General features: G+C 54.4%; 1 protein-coding gene across 1 annotated transcript in view; it reads left to right on the top strand.

The window, feature by feature from the left end:
• The first annotated feature begins 370 nt into the window (after window positions 1-370).
• The window catches only part of LOC149430716 (calsequestrin-2-like), a 44589-nt gene continuing 27109 nt past the window's right edge, over window positions 371-17850 (top strand). Inside the window, 1 exon segment of the mRNA XM_089666063.1 lies at window positions 371-630. Within this exon segment, the coding sequence (XP_089522189.1) occupies window positions 397-630 (234 nt within the window). The 5' untranslated portion in view covers window positions 371-396.

Genomic DNA, 17850 nt, shown 5'->3' with positions numbered 1-17850 from the left:
GATTGGGAGGGGATTGGGACCCCTGAATCACATGATTGGGAGGGGATTGGGACCCCTGAATCACATGATTGGGAGGGGTTTGGAACCTGAATCACATGATCTGGAGGGGGAATACTTTGGCCAATACATTGTATTTGTATCACATCTGACGCTCATCTGTGGGACGGATCAGAATCTTCAGGACAGAAGCGGGTCGGTACGTATGAAGAGGACCCGTCACCTCCTGGACTCCCCTCCCCCCACCAGCTGCCTATTTATAGCTCTGAAACAACTGTGTCCTAAAAATGGAGTGCGGGGTCTGTGGGGGGGGGGGAGTGTGCAGGGGGGGGGTGCGGGGGGGCTATGTAAGGTGGTCAGCCTGCCGGACCCTCAGTCATTCCCCAGCCGCCCTCCTCCATGCAGACGTTCACCCTCCTGGTCCTGGGGGCTCTTCTCGCCCTGATTGGGGCTGAGGATGGCCTCCACTTCCCCTCCTATGACGGCAAGGACCGCGTCCTGGAGGTGGCCGAGCGCAATTACCGCCCCGTGATGAAGAAATACGACGTGTTCTGCCTGCTGATCTGGGAGAGTCCGGCACCCGGAGACCGAACGGCGCAGAGACAGACCCACCTGACCGAGATCGTGCTGGAGGTGAGGGGTCCCGGGGGGTCCCGGGGGGCTTCGGGTCCGGTACTGGTGAGACTATCACTCCACTCCTTTCAGTGAGCCTCAGTGGAGGCTGCAATTACACAGGGATGGTGGGAACCCCTCATAATGGGCACAAGGATGGTGGGAACCCCTCATAATGGGCACAAGGATGGTGGGAACTCTTCATAATGGGTGAAGGGATGGTGGGAACCCCTCATAGTGGGCACAAGGATGGTGGGAACTCTTCATAATGGGCACAAGGATGGTGGGAACCCCTCATAATGGGCACAAGGATGGTGGGGACCCCTCATAATGGGCACAGGGATGCTGGGAACCCCTCATAATGGACACAGGGATGCTGGAAACCCTTCATAATGGGTGCAGAGATGGTGGGAAACCCTGATAATGGGTGCTGTGGGTGTACAGGGATGGTGGAAACCCCTCATAATGGGCACAAGGATGGTGGGAACTCTTCATAATGGGCAAAGGGATGGTGGGAACCCCTCATAATGGGCACAGGGATGGTGGGAACTCTTCATAATGGGTGAAGGAATGGTGGGAACCCCTCATACTGGGCACAGGAATGGTGGGAACCCCTCATAATGGGTGAAGGGATGGTGGGAACCCCTCATAATGGGCACAGGAATGGTGGGAACCCCTCATAATGGGTGAAGGGATGGTGGGAACCCCTCATAGTGGGCACAAGGATGGCGGGAACTCTTCATAATGGGCACAAGGATGGTGGGAACCCCTCATAATGGGCACAAGGATGGTGGGAACCCCTCATAATGGGCACAGGGATGCTGGGAACCCTTCATAATGGGTGCAGAGATGGTGTGAAACCCTGATAATGGGTGCTGTGGGTGTACAGGGATGGTGGGAACCCCTCCTGTCTGGAGATGCCACTATGACAGTCCCTGTGAGACAGAAGAGATGTCAGTTGTGAGCGGAGTGACTCTTTATCCCTCCAATGCAGCACATTTCCTCCTGTCTGTGTTCTGCAGAGCGTCTCCCCTCAGCTGTCCCTCCCCTCTGGGGTATTCCCCAGGGGGGGGGGGGTTGCAGATGCTGAGATCCGATGTCAGATAATCGGGGATTTCCATCATCACATGGTGGAAAGTCCATAAAATGTTCCATCATCGCCTACAGAGGACGGCGCCCCCTCCCTGTGTGTAACAACGCCGCGCTCCTCCCTGTGTGTAACAACGCCGCGCTCCTCCCTGGGTGGGCGATATTCATCCTCCATGTACATTATTCTGGTGTAGATGGAATGGGGGGCGGAAAATGCATACAGTGAACTCCAGGACCTTAATGTGCTTCTTCTTGAGCCGCTCCTTTGTTGCCTTGGCCGTGTGTTTTGGGTCATTGTCATGCTGGAACACCCATCCACCACCCATTTTCAATGCCCTGGCTGAGGGAAGAAGGTTCTCCCCCAAGATTTGATGGTACATTGCCCCGTCCATCGTCCCTTTGATGCGGTGCAGTTGTCCTGTCCCCTTAGCAGAAAAACACCCCCAAAGCAGAATGTTTCCACCACCATGTTTCACAGTTGGGATGGTGTTCTTGGGGTCATAGGAAGCATTCCTCCTCCTCCAAACACGGCGAGTTGAGTTGATGCCAAAGAGCTGGATTTTGGTCTCCTCTGACCACAACACTTCCCACCAGTCCTCCTCGGCATCATTCAGATGTTCAGTGGCAGACTTCAGACGGGCCTGGACATGGGCTTTCTTGAGCAGAGGGACCGTGCGGGCACTGCAGGATTTCAGTCCTTGTCGGCGTAGTGTGTTACCAATTGTTTTCTTGGTGACTGTGGTCCCAGCTGCCTGGAGATCATTGACAAGATCCTCACGTGTAGTTCTGGGATGATTCCTCACTGTTCTCATGATCATTGACACTCCACGAGGTGAGATCTTGCATGGTGCACCAGACCTAGGGAGACTGACACTTGTTTTGTGTTTCTTCCATTTGTGAATGATTGCACCAACTGTTGTCACCTTCTCACCAAGCTGCTTGGCCATAGTTTGGTAGCCCAGTCCAGCCTTGTGTAGGTCTACCATCTTGTCCCTGACATCCTTGGACAGCTCTTTGGTCTTTGCCATGGTGGAGAGTTTGGAATCTGATGGTTTGATGGCTCCTGTGGACAGGTGTCTTTTATACAGGTAACACAATGAGATTAGCAGCACTCCCTTTAAGAGACTGCTTCTAATCTCAGCTTGTTACCTGTATGAGAGACACCTGGGAGCCAGAAATCCTGCTGAATGATAGGGGATCAAATCCTTCTTTCCCTCATGAACATGCAGATCCGTCATCATTTGTTAGACGCATTTCTGCTGAATTTGTTGTTGTATTCTGTCTCTCAGTGTTACACCGAACATTCCATTGTTAGACCGATCATTTCTGTGTTACACCGAACATTCCATTGTTAGACCGATCGTTTCTGTGTGAGGGGCGAACATTCCATTGTTAGACCGATCGTTTCTGTGTGAGGGGCGAACATTCAGCATCGGGGGGGCAAATACACATTTCCTGCACTGTATACATAATCAGACTCGGCCATCTTCCTGAAGCTGAAAAGAGGAACGCAGACATTTCAGCTTCATGACACCAGGGGGCCCCGATCTGTCTGGGGGGCTCTAAAGTACATCCATAGATCAAAGGAAATGTTTCCTCCCTCATAAAAGCTAAAATATTAGTTGCAGAGAGATGAAAATACTTCCTTCTGATGGGACACTCTGTGGGTTACACCGACATATAAAAACTATATTTGTGACTTAGGTAGAAGGCCAGGAAAATGCAGGAAATGGTTAGGTGGCGCTGGAGTGCGATAGCTGAGCAGTGATTGGTACTGTCCCGATCGGACTGATGCGCTGGTGTCAGAAATCCAATCCCCGACTTGGTGATTCAAGCCGGTCTTGGTCCGATTGAACTTGGGCAGATCAGCACCCAGAACATCCTGTGGGCGGGTACAGGACCACCCCCCAGGGTCAATTGGCCGAGGACTAATGTCCCGCCTACATCCATATCCCAAGAAATGGAGTACCTGGGCATTGGGACATGTTGATCCGTATGGAGCCGGTTCTATTGACTGACGGATTGCTGACGCTCCGACCTGCTCCAGTCGCAGGATAGATCTCGGTAAACGTTTTATTCTGTTTTATTCCCTTTTATTTTATAGTGAAGTCATTTGTGTGTCTTCTTGTATTTCTGTCACTTTTTATACTTTGTACATATTTTATGCTCCGCCCACTTCCGGGAAATGACATCATAAAATTAATAAGTGACTTCTGTGTTTTAAAGCTCGGGCTCATATCTCCGGAGGGATTAGATTGTATCGTATTTTAGTGCCTTTATACACTCGGTCAGCTCATTGCCAATCTGTATGCAATTGCACTGTGTGTGGGCAGATTGCATGCAGATTGTAAAAGGTAACAGATCGGCCAGACGGAGATCTGTGTGTGTGGGGTGTCTCAGCAGACCGTTCTGCGGATAAACTGTTGGGTGGTCACAGGCTACCTTTTGTGGTGTGTCTGGTGTGAGGGAGGGGGTGTCTGGAGGGGGGGAGGGGTGTGTCTGGTGTGGGGGTGTGGACAGTGGAAGGGTGATAACATCGGGGTTCAGGCTGTAGGTAGCTGGAGGGACTCTAGAAGGGTGTGATTACTAAGCTGCTCCTAGACTCTAATCAGTGCACCAGATTGTATGTAAGATTTGTATCTGCAGTGTGTGGTCATCCATCTGGATTGGAGTGGAGTCTCCCCCCGGTGGTGGGCAGAGGTAGTGCGGCTGTGGAAGGATATCACGGCTGATCTTATATACGGTTTATATATACAAAGTTGAGTCCCCTTTATCCCCTCGTACCCCAAGTCACGGCCGCACGTGCGCTCCTCGGTTAGCTAGGCGCTATGGGCGTGGCTTCTGGGGGATCCATGACACTCATGAAGTCTGTTTCTGATTGGTCAGAGATATTCCCACCAGTGGCCTGTTGGAGGTCATTTTGTAGGGCTCTGGCGGTGCTCATCCTGTTCTTCCTCCACAAAGGAGCAGATACCGGTCCTGCTGATGGGTGAAGGACCTTCTAAGGCCCTGTCCAGCCCTCCTAGAGGAACTGCCTGTCTCCTGGAATCTCCTCCGTGCTCTCGTCTCCTGGAACCTACTCTGTGCTCTTGTCTCCCGGAATCTCCTCTATGCTCTTGTCTCCTGGAACCTCCTCCGTGCTCTCGTCTCCTGGAATCTCCTCCGTGCTCTCGTCTCCCGGAATCTCCTCCATGCTCTCGTCTCCTGGAACCTACTCCGTGCTCTTGTCTACTGGAACTTTCTCCGTGCTCTTGTCTCCCGGAACCTCCTCCATGTTCTTGTCTCTTGGAATCTCCTCCATGCTCTTGTCTCCTGGAATCTCCTCCGTGCTCTCGTCTCCTGGAATCTCCTCTATGCTCTCGTCTTCTGGAATCTCCTCCGTGTTCTTGTCTCTTGGAATCTCCTCCGTCCTCTCGTCTCCTGGAATCTCCTCCGTGCTCTCGTCTCCTGGAATCTCCTCCGTGCTCTCGTCTCCTGGAATCTCCTCCGTGCTCTTGTCTCCCGAAACCTCCTCCATGTTCTTGTCTCCCGGAATCTCCTCCATGTTCTTGTCTCTTGGAATCTCCTCTGTGCTCCTTGTCTCCTGGAATCTCCTCCGTGCTCTTGTCTCCCGAAATCTCCTCCGTGCTCTCGTCTCCTGGAATCTCCTCCGTGCTCTCGTCTCCCAGAATCTCCTTCGTGCTCTCGTCTCCCGGAATCTCCTCCGTGCTCTCGTCTCCTGGAATCTCCTCCGTGCTCTCGTCTCCCGGAATCCCCTCCGTGCTCTCGTCTCCCGGAATCTCCTCCGTGCTCTCGTCTCCTGGAATCTCCTCCGTGCTCTCGTCTCCCGGAATCTCCTCCGTGCTCTCGTCTCCCGGAATCTCCTTCGTGCTCTCGTCCCCCGGAATCTCCCTTGTGCTCTCGTCCCCCGGAATCTCCTCCATGCTCTCGTCTCCCGGATCCTCCTCCGTGCTCTCGTCCCCCGGAATCTCCTCCATGCTCTCGTCTCCCGGAATCTCCTCCGTGCTCTCGTCTCCTGGAATCTCCTCCGTGCTCTCGTCTCCTGGAATCTCCTCCGTGCTCTCGTCTCCTGGAATCTCCTCCGCGCTCTCGTCTCCTGGAATCTCCTCCGTGCTGTCGTCTCCCGGAATCTCCTCCGTGCTCTCGTCTCCTGGAATCTCCTCCGTGCTCTCGTCTCCCGGAATCTCCTCCGTGCTCTTGTCTCCCGGAATCTCCTCCGTGCTCTCGTCTCCTGGAATCTCCTCCGTGCTCTTGTCTCCTGGAATCTCCTCCGTGCTCTTGTCTCCCGGAATCTCCTCCGTGCTCTCGTCTCCTGGAATCTCCTCCATGCTCTCGTCTCCTGGAATCTCCTCCGCGCTCTCGTCTCCTGGAATCTCCTCCATGCTCTTGAGACTGTGCTGGGAGACACAGCAAACCTTCTGGCAATGGCAGGTATTGATGTGCCATCCTGGAGGAGTTGGACTGCCTGTGTGACCTCTGTAGGGTCCAGGTATGACCTCATGGTACCAGTAGTGACACTGACCCGAGCCAAATGCAGAACGAGAGAAAAACAGTCAGAAAAGATGAGGAGGGAAAACAATGTCAGTGGCCTCCACCTGTAAAACCATTCCTGTTTTGGGGGTCGTCTCATTGCTGCCCATCTAGTGCCCCTGTTGGTGATTTCATGAACACCAAAGCAGCTGAACAACCCCCTCTGCGACTTCCCTGACCAGATCCATATCCCAGGAGTGTCATCGACTTGATGCGACTCGGATTACAAAGTGTACACAAAGATATACGTGTGATTTTCCCCCCCCCCCCTCCTCCAATTATCTCCAAACCACAATTGCCAGGAACCTACTCTGTAAGGAACGTTCTTCCCACTGACCCCCAATGTAAGGGACATTCTTCCCACTGACCCCCAATGTAAGGGACATTCTTCCCACTGACCCCCAATGTAAGGGACATTCTTCCCACTGACCCCCAATGTAAGGGACATTCTTCCCACTGACCCCCAATGTAAGGGACATTCTTCCCCCTGACCCCCAATGTAAGGGACATTCTTCCCACTGACCACCAATGTAAGGGACATTCTTCCCACTGACCACCAATGTAAGGGACATTCTTCCCACTGACCCCCCAATGTAAGGGACATTCTTCCCACTGACCCCCAATGTAAGGGACATTCTTCCCACTGACCCCCAATGTAAGGGACGTTCTTCCCACTGACCACCAATGTAAGGGACGTTCTTCCCACTGACCCCCAATGTAAGGGACATTCTTCCCACTGACCCCCAATGTAAGGGACATTCTTCCCACTGACCCCCAATGTAAGGGACATTCTTCCCACTGACCCCCAATGTAAGGGACATTCTTCCCACTGACCCCCAATGTAAGGGACATTCTTCCCACTGACCACCAATGTAAGGTACATTCTTCCCACTGACCACCAATGTAAGGGACATTCTTCCCACTGACCACCAATGTAAGGTACATTCTTCCCACTGACCACCAATGTAAGGGACATTCTTCCCACTGACCCCCAATGTAAGGGACATTCTTCCCACTGACCCCCAATGTAAGGGACATTCTTCCCACTGACCCCCAATGTAAGGGACATTCTTCCCACTGACCCCCCAATGTAAGGGACATTCTTCCCACTGACCCCCAATGTAAGGGACATTCTTCCCACTGACCCCCAATGTAAGGGACATTCTTCCCACTGATCACCAATGTAAGGGACATTCTTCCCACTGACCCCCAATGTAAGGGACATTCTTCCCACTGACCCCCAATGTAAGGGACATTCTTCCCACTGATCACCAATGTAAGGGACATTCTTCCCACTGACCCCCAATGTAAGGGACATTCTTCCCACTGACCCCCCAATGTAAGGGACATTCTTCCCACTGACCCCCAATGTAAGGAACATTCTTCCCACTGACCTCCAATGTAAGGGACATTCTTCCCACTGACCCCCAATGTAAGGGACATTCTTCCCACTGACCCCCAATGTAAGGGACATTCTTCCCACTGACCCCCAATGTAAGGGACATTCTTCCCACTGATCACCAATGTAAGGGACATTCTTCCCACTGACCCCCAATGTAAGGGACATTCTTCCCACTGACCCCCAATGTAAGGGACATTCTTCCCACTGACCCCCAATGTAAGGGACATTCTTCCCACTGACCCCCAATGTAAGGGACATTCTTCCCACTGACCCCCAATGTAAGGGACATTCTTCCCACTGATCACCAATGTAAGGGACATTCTTCCCACTGACCCCCCAATGTAAGGGACATTCTTCCCACTGACCCCCAATGTAAGGGACATTCTTCCCACTGACCCCCAATGTAAGGGACATTCTTCCCACTGACCCCCAATGTAAGGGACATTCTTCCCACTGACCCCCAATGTAAGGGACATTCTTCCCACTGACCACCAATGTAAGGTACATTCTTCCCACCGACCCCCAATGTAAGGGACATTCTTCCCACTGACCCCCAATGTAAGGGACATTCTTCACACTGACCCCCAATGTAAGGTACATTCTTCCCACTGACCACCAATGTAAGGGACATTCTTCCCACTGACCCCCAATGTAAGGGACATTCTTCCCACTGACCCCCAATGTAAGGGACATTCTTCCCACTGACCCCCAATGTAAGGGACATTCTTCCCACTGATCACCAATGTAAGGGACATTCTTCCCACTGACCCCCAATGTAAGGGACATTCTTCCCACTGACCCCCAATGTAAGGGACATTCTTCCCACTGATCACCAATGTAAGGGACATTCTTCCCACTGACCCCCAATGTAAGGGACATTCTTCCCACTGACCCCCAATGTAAGGGACATTCTTCCCACTGATCACCAATGTAAGGGACATTCTTCCCACTGACCCCCAATGTAAGGGACATTCTTCCCACTGACCCCCCAATGTAAGGGACATTCTTCCCACTGACCCCCAATGTAAGGAACATTCTTCCCACTGATCACCAATGTAAGGGACATTCTTCCCACTGACCCCCCAATGTAAGGGACATTCTTCCCACTGACCCCCAATGTAAGGGACATTCTTCCCACTGACCCCCAATGTAAGGGGCATTCTTCCCACTGACCCCCCAATGTAAGGGACATTCTTCCCACTGATCACCAATGTAAGGGACATTCTTCCCACTGACCCCCAATGTAAGGGACGTTCTTCCCACTGACCCCCAATGTAAGGGACATTCTTCCCACTGATCACCAATGTAAGGGACATTCTTCCCACTGACCCCCAATGTAAGGGACGTTCTTCCCACTGACCCCCAATGTAAGGGACATTCCACCTACCGACCCCCAATGCAAGGGACATTCTTCCCACCGACCCCCAATGTAGGGGTTCCATCAGACTTGATAGTTCCTTCAAGGGTTCCTCCATGTTATAAAGGCTGAGGACAGTTCCAGGGTTGAGGGTACAATGCCATCTAAGTGCGGGGGCCATGTAGAGGTTCCATCGATCTAATGTGGTGTGAAGTATCTTTGCCGTCATTTGTAGCGATTTCACAGGGAGATATTTATGGTGACGTCTCGGTATAATATACGTTGTGCGCGGTTGGTTGACGATGGAAGCCTTCAGTTACAAAGGTTTCTTGGTCCATTTTGTACATACAGATAATGATTCAGTACAGATCTCTCTGTCCAACGAGAGGGATTCATCATCATCGGCGTTGGAGGACCAATCCCCTCCCCCCCATATCAGGAAAGGACAGATCACCGGCATACAATGTTATCAGGCTAATGTGACCAATGGTGGCCCTTTAATATCCGAAAGGCAAGGTGGTGAAGTTGAGGGCGAGCTGCCTCTTGGTGTACACGCACCTTTGTGTCTCAATCTACCAACGTTTCCTATTTCTGACAATACCGGACTGCTCCACGCCTATCGATCTCTGCGTCTGAGGATACGAATTTTGAGGGTAATCCAGCACCAGGTCCTTCAGGCTCTCAAAGTTAATGACTTGCTTGTTGGCCACATTGAGAGTGATGCCCTTAACCTTCAGGACTGCCTCCCCGGTGTTCAGTTTGTAGCCGTAGGTTTTGGGCCCGGCCGATGCAAACTCGGTGATATGTTTTCCATCTGGAATTTCGTTGGTCAGCTCCCCCAGGTGATCCCCAAGTGGAGGGTTCCAGTCCCCCTTCTTACTCACAAAGATGATGGAATCGGTGTCGTGATAGAAGCACCTTTCCTGCAGCCCATCCAGCGGCTGGTACAGCTCCAGTCTGGCATGAGCCGTGGTAAAACAGGCTAGGAAGATGTTGGTGTTTTTGTTGGCCTTGTGGTGGCCTTCGGCGTATTTCCAGTTGACAACTCGTCATCTATGACATTCACCTCAGAAAGCTCAAAGCGGGGAGAGAACATGAGCCTGAAAAGTTCTTCAGGGTCGGTGACAATGCTGGTGTGTGGTAAGTTGGATCTCTGCCCAAATTTTCCCCACAAGGAGTTGAGGAAGAGTTTGGAGATTCGTCTCTTGGTTGGATTCACCGTAATGTGCTCAGGACGTAGCTGAACGGCCTCCCTTTTGTAGGAGGAGTCAATATATGGCTTCTTCTTGGCATCATCCGTACACCAGCTGGGATATCCCGAAGCCTCCTGTTTGCACTGGAGATGTTGTGTATTGTAAGGTGCGAAGAGGTCATTTGTGGTGTCGGAGAAATGCCAGACTTCGTAGATTTGGGTGATCTTGTATCCCTTCTCTACCGCCAACTGCAGCTCCACCACGCACCACGTCCCGGTCAGAGAACGCTCTTCATGGCTGTGGGTGCAAGGCTCCGTCTGGGAATCTGAAGCACATGTGTTACAAAGAGGAAACAGCAGCTTGTTCAGTTTGACCGGCGAGACCGGAAAAAACAATCCCTTTGGCGGATAGACTTTCACGATACCAAAATATTCCTGAATGGGGTGAAAGTTTTCATAGATGATTTTGGGGTGTCCCTTGGGGTAGGTTTTGGTCTTATTGACGAAGGGATAAAGACTTGTGAAATCGTAGTAATTTATGGTCTCACCTTCCTCAGCTTTGTGATAGAGCTTGATGGCATTCGTTCTTCCACCATAAAGAGCGTCACAGGGGTCCATGGGAACTTCATTTCGAGAAGGAATTCCTGGAGATGCTTATCTTCTTTCAACATCTTCTTCCATTCATGTTCCCACAGCATACGGACCACGTATTGGTCTCTTTTTAGGAAGGCTTTTTTAGCCCGAAGTCGTTGGTACCGTTGGCTGTATGTGGATTGGGTGAACGCACCGGGATCATCCCTATCCTAGCAATGAGGACATCCATGGTAATAACAACCTACAAACTCAAATGCTGTGTCCCAGCCATCAACAAGAGCATAGCCATCCAGAAAAAACTTCCCGACTTTCTTTTCTTGACCCTAAAGCGTGTTGTATGGTAATGTTCTCTGTCCGCTCTACGTACATCAGCCACTGGATAGCCGGCGTGGAAAAGCGTTTCTGCATCTTGTGATAATTGTCTCCTGGGACAATGGCAATGGTCTTTGGTGGGACAGTGTCATGGTCCTGTCCACGGCAGAAGTTCTGGAAGATCTGGCATTTCTGCCAGTACTCTGCATGGCCGCAGAAGGACACATCAGCCTCAGTTTGGTGCCAGACGGCCTTTATAAGAAGGCTCATCACTTCCTCAAGTTGCTGGAAGATCTCTAGCTCCCCGTGCCCTGTTCCTGGTTCCTGTGACTTCCTGTTACCGACTCGGCTTGCTCCTGGACCTGTCTACTCTTCTTTACCCCTGATCTGACCTCGGCCTGACTTATGGATACTCTCTCTCTCCCGCTCCTCTGTGTATGACCTCGGCTATCCCATCTGACTACGTCTGCTCTGATTCCCACCTGGTACCTGATCTTGGCTTGAACCGTCTATCTAGTAAACATCTAAATCCCAGAGAGGCTTGCATACCTCGCACAGGCGCCTCCTGTCTGCAGACCTATCTCCATGCACCAGCTGTGCTGCTGAGTGGACCACCAACCAGCACTCCTACAGGCGACCTGTGCAACTTTGGGCCTGACTCCCGCTGTCCCACTCTCAGGGGAGTCTGGAACTTAGCCACAAGGGAAGCCCTCTCTCCATTGGCCTCCATCACCAGGTATGTGATAGAGAGATGTAAACCGATACATGTCCATGCAGACCAAAGCCAGCGGCAGGTGTTGAAAGGGGTCGATACATTGAGTCTCCGGCATCTCTTTGGTTTTTTTGCCGCCACTTCTCCCCCCCATCCCCACTGACCGCCACTGCTCCCCCCCCATCACCACTGACCGCCACTGCTCCCCCCCATCACCACTGACCGCCACTGCTCCCTCCCATCACCACTGACCGCCACTGCTCCCCCCCCATCACCACTGACCACCACTGCTCCCCCCCATCACCACTGACCGCCACTGCTCCCCCCCATCACCACTGACCTGCCACTTCTCCCCCCCCATCACCACTGACCGCCACTGCTCCCCCCCCCATCACCACTGACCGCCACTGCTCCCCCCCCATCACCACTGACCGCCACTGCTCCCCCCCCATCACCACTGACCTCCACTGCTCCCCCCCATCACCACTGACCGCCACTGCTCCCCCCCCCATCACCACTGACCGCCACTGCTCCCCCCCCATCACCACTGACCGCCACTGCTCCCCCCCCATCACCACTGACCGCCACTGCTCCCCCCCATCACCACTGACCGCCACTGCTCCCCCCCCATCACCACTGACCGCCACTGCTCCCCCCATCGGTGGTGGAGCGCCCTCGTCCTCCCATTGATGGCGGAGCGCCCTCGTCCTCCCATGGGTGGTGGAGCGCCCTGAACTACCCCAGCTTCAGAGGTCGCAGGTTCAGCCCTTTATACTCCCCTCCTGATGAAGCCCCCAAGGTGGTCTTCTCACCCCTCGGACCATCTCTGGATATAAGGAACTACTGTACTGTATATATTAGATATTGGCAGTGCCAGGACAAGGTCCTTGAACCCCCATCCCCCCCTTCCACGAGCTGTGACCTCCCCCAGCTGCAGAGGTCGCAGGTTCTGCCCTTTATGTGCCCCGTCCTGATGAAGCACCCAAGGCAGCCGCCTCTTCTGCCCAGCCCTCAGCCCAATCCCTGGATATGAGGATGTTTCTGGTGCCCCCGACTCCTCTTCCTGGGAGGATGAATTGCTGGTGTCCCCTGGAAGCTGAGTGAGAACGGAGAACGAACGTCTGACATATGTGGGCGCCCTCAGAACCCTCGAGTCATGTGACTGCGCTGGATGGAAGCCCATCACCCACACCCGAGAGCGGAAATAGAAAAGAGGAACATTGGGAGGAAATGTCACAAACCTCCTGATGGCACGGCGCCCGTCCTGCGACCGATCGGTGAGGACCAATGTGTGGGGGAGTCAGGGGAGCCTCCTCCAATCAGAGATCAGTACCTGGCTGACAGTCAACTACCTGGCCTGATACACCTGTGTGATGTCATCCTTGTGGGAGGGGCTTGTTCTGCAGGTCAGGTAGTGGCTGCGCAGCCTTTGGCATCTATTATCAGTCCTCAGATCAGGAGAAGGGAACAGCTGCATGGAGGAGGCACGAGGCACATGACACCTCCCAGGGATAATGCCGGATGAGCTGGAAATAGAAGGAAGAATGACATTTCCCGGGAGAAGTAAGAGGAGCCGAGGGATAGAATTCCGTGACCTCAACGTGGAGGAGGAAGGGGCTCCTCACCGTACGGGAGCAAGGAGAACCCCAAACAATGGCCTGATTCCCCAACACATGGACCCCGGACCAGACCACCCCAGACACCAGGTCCCCGGAGGAACCAAGAAACACCCAACAATCATCTGATTCCCCCACACATGGACCCCGGACCAGACCACCCCTGACACCAGGACCCCAGAGGAGAAGTAAGAGGAGCCAAGGGATAGAATTCCATGACCTCAACGTGGAGGAGGAAGGGGCTCCTCACCGTATGGGAAGAAGGAGAATCCCCAACAATGGCCTGATTCCCCAACACATGGACCCCAGACCACCCCTGACACCAGGACCCCGGAGGAGAAGTAAGAGGAGCCAAGGGATAGAATTCCATGACCTCAACGTGGAGGAGGAAGGGGCTCCTCACCGTATGGGAAGAAGGAGAATCCCCAACAATGGCCTGATTCCCCAACACATGGACCCCAGACCACCCCTGACACCAGGACCCCGGAGGAGAAGTAAGAGGAGCCAAGGGATAGAATTCCATGACCTCAACGTGGAGGAGGAAGGGGCTCCTCACCGTACGGGAGCAAGGAGAACCCCAAACAATGGCCTGATTCCCCAACACATGGACCCCGGACCAGACCACCCCAGACACCAGGTCCCCGGAGGAACCAAGAAACACCCAACAATCATCTGATTCCCCCACACATGGACCCCGGACCAGACCACCCCTGACACCAGGACCCCAGAGGAGAAGTAAGAGGAGCCAAGGGATAGAATTCCATGACCTCAACGTGGAGGAGGAAGGGGCTCCTCACCGTATGGGAAGAAGGAGAATCCCCAACAATGGCCTGATTCCCCAACACATGGACCCCAGACCACCCCTGACACCAGGACCCCGGAGGAGAAGTAAGAGGAGCCAAGGGATAGAATTCCATGACCTCAACGTGGAGGAGGAAGGGGCTCCTCACCGTATGGGAAGAAGGAGAATCCCCAACAATGGCCTGATTCCCCAACACATGGACCCCAGACCACCCCTGACACCAGGACCCCGGAGGAGAAGTAAGAGGAGCCAAGGGATAGAATTCCATGACCTCAACGTGGAGGAGGAAGGGGCTCCTCACCGTACGGGAGCAAGGAGAACCCCAAACAATGGCCTGATTCCCCAACACATGGACCCCGGACCAGACCACCCCAGACACCAGGTCCCCGGAGGAACCAAGAAACACCCAACAATCATCTGATTCCCCCACACATGGACCCCGGACCAGACCACCCCTGACACCAGGACCCCAGATGAGAAGTAAGAGGAGCCAAGGGATAGAATTCCATGACCTCAACGTGGAGGAGGAAGGGGCTCCTCACCGTATGGGAAGAAGGAGAATCCCCAACAATGGCCTGATTCCCCAACACATGGACCCCAGACCACCCCTGACACCAGGACCCCGGAGGAGAAGTAAGAGGAGCCAAGGGATAGAATTCCATGACCTCAACGTGGAGGAGGAAGGGGCTCCTCACCGTATGGGAAGAAGGAGAATCCCCAACAATGGCCTGATTCCCCAACACATGGACCCCAGACCACCCCTGACACCAGGACCCCGGAGGAGAAGTAAGAGGAGCCAAGGGATAGAATTCCATGACCTCAACGTGGAGGAGGAAGGGGCTCCTCACCGTACGGGAGCAAGGAGAACCCCCAACAATCATCTGATTCCCCAACACATGGACCCCGGACCAGACCACCCCAGACACCAGGTCCCCGGAGGAACCAAGAAACACCCAACAATCATCTGATTCCCCAACACATGGACCCCGGACTAGACCCCTCTAACACCAGGACCCCAGAGGAGAAGTAATAGGAGCCGAGGGATAGAATTCTGTGACCTCAACGTGGAGAAGGACAGGGCTCCTCATCACCAACAATCGCCTGATTACCCCACACATGGACCCCGGACCAGACCACCCCTGACACCAGGACCCCAGAGGAACAAAGGAACCCTCTACAATCACCTGATTCCCCCACACATGGACCTCAGACTAGACCCCTACCAACACCAGGACCCCAGAGGAACCACATAAACCCCCAAAAATCGCCTGATTCCCCCACACATGGGCACTGGACCACAACCCCCTCCTTCCCAACACCGAAACACTGGAACAGACCCCCCTCCCCCCCCCAAACACCGAGATCCTGGACCCTACACCCGCACCCCCACATCTGTCACATTAGGACCTGCGTCCTAACTGCTGTCTGCCTGAGCCGCATTAAATCCCCCCCCCCCGATTCACACTGTACAGGACACCCCACAGAGAGCTTCGTCTATGACTTCAGTCCAGGAGCTCTGTATATGTCCGCTAAACGTGACTACGGTGTATTCGGGGGGGGGGTATGGGGCCCCGTGATTTCTGACAGCAGCCTTGGTTCCAAGTAGTCTATATTCAGAATGTGGGCGGCATTAACGGGGATAGGGCCAGGGGACCATCATAGGGACCAGGGTCACGGGGCCCAGGGACCATCATAGAGAGCAGGGTCTCGGGGCCCGGGGACCATCGTAGGGAGCAGGGTCATAGGACCTGAGGACCATCATAGAGAGCAGGGTCTCGGGGCCCGGGGACCATCGCAGGGAGCAGGGTCATGGGGCCATCATAGGGAGCAGGGTCACGGGACCTGGGGACCATCATAGGGAGCAGGGTCACGGGGCCTGGGGACCATCGAAGGGAGCAGGGTCTCGGGGCCCGGGGACCATCGTAGGGAGCAGGGTCACGGGGCCTGGGGACCATCGAAGGGAGCAGGGTCTCGGGGCCCGGGGACCATCGTAGGGAGCAGGGTCATGGGGCCTGGGGACCATCATAGGGAGCAGGGACATAGCTGTGCTATATTTCTAACAAGAAGCCTGCTGATAGGAGGAGAGAGCAGAGTGACAGAGAGGTCAGCTCATCACTGCGCTGCTTCTCCTCTCACAGTCCAATCACAGGCTGGGGGAGGGGCCAAGCTCTTAGATCCTAACTTCAGCAGAAAAAAGTCAGGCCTCCTCCCCCAGCCGACAGGTTGTGCTGTGTGGCAGAGCTGTGTAAATGTCAGGACTGGATGGACAGAAATACAATTCCCTTGGTGAGCAGAAGAGCTCCCATGTAGGTCAGCCAAGCGTGTGATCAGGACAATCCTATAGACCTCCAGGTAGCAGCACACCTGGGATCATCACTGCCGGGCCACGTTCTCCAGGCCTCCAGGTAGCAGCACACCTGGGATCATCACTGCCGGGCCACGTTCTCCAGACTTTCAGGTAGCAGCACACCTGGGATCATCAGTGCCGGGCCACGTTCTCCAGACTTTCAGGTAGCAGCACACCTGGGATCATCAGTGCCGGGCCACGTTCTCCAGACCTCCAGGTAGCAGCACACTGGGGATCATCACTGCCGGGTCACGTTCTCCAGACCTCCAGGGTAGCAGCACACCTGGGATCATCACTGCCGGGCCACGTTCTCCAGGCCTCCAGGTAGCAGCACACCTGGGATCATCACTGCCGGGCCACGTTCTCCAGACTTTCAGGTAGCAGCACACCTGGGATCATCACTGCCGGGCCACGTTCTCCAGGCCTCCAGGTAGCAGCACACCTGGGATCATCACTGCCGGGCCACGTTCTCCAGGCCTCCAGTAGCAGCACACCTGGGATCATCAGTGCCGGGCCACGTTCTCCAGACTTTCAGGTAGCAGCACACCTGGGATCATCAGTGCCGGGCCACGTTCTCCAGACCTCCAGGTAGCAGCACACCTGGGATCATCACTGCCGGGTCACGTTCTCCAGACCTCCAGGTAGCAGCACACCGGGATCATCACTGCCGGGCCACGTTCTCCAGGCCTCCAGGTAGCAGCACACCTGGATCATCAGTGCCGGGCCACGTTCTCCAGACTTTCAGGTAGCAGCACACCTGGGATCATCAGTGCCGGGCCACGTTCTCCAGACCTCCAGGTAGCAGCACACCTGGGATCATCACTGCCGGGCCACGTTCTCCAGGCCTCCAGGTAGCAGCACACCTGGGATCATCACTGCCGGGCCACGTTCTCCAGACCTCCAGGTAGCAGCACACCTGGGATCATCACTGCCGGGCCACGTTCTCCAGGCCTCCAGGTAGCAGCACACCTGGGATCATCAGTGCCGGGCCACGTTCTCCAGACCTCCAGGTAGCAGCACACCTGGGATCATCAGTGCCGGGCCACGTTCTCCAGACTTTCAGGTAGCAGCACACCTGGGATCATCAGTGCCGGGCCACGTTCTCCAGACCTCCAGGTAGCAGCACACCTGGGATCATCACTGCCGGGCCACGTTCTCCAGGCCTCCAGGTAGCAGCACACCTGGAATCATCAGTGCCGGGCCACGTTCTCCAGACTTTCAGGTAGCAGCACACCTGGGATCATCAGTGCCGGGCCACGTTCTCCAGACCTCCAGGTAGCAGCACACC

Source organism: Staurois parvus, unplaced genomic scaffold (assembly GCF_062004578.1).
Source record: "Staurois parvus isolate SC_StPar_1 unplaced genomic scaffold, SC_StPar_1.0 ptg002502l, whole genome shotgun sequence".
Lineage (NCBI taxonomy): Eukaryota > Metazoa > Chordata > Amphibia > Anura > Ranidae > Staurois > Staurois parvus.
The sequence above is the reverse complement of the archived record's forward strand: the minus strand, read 5'-3'. Positions and strand labels throughout refer to the sequence as shown.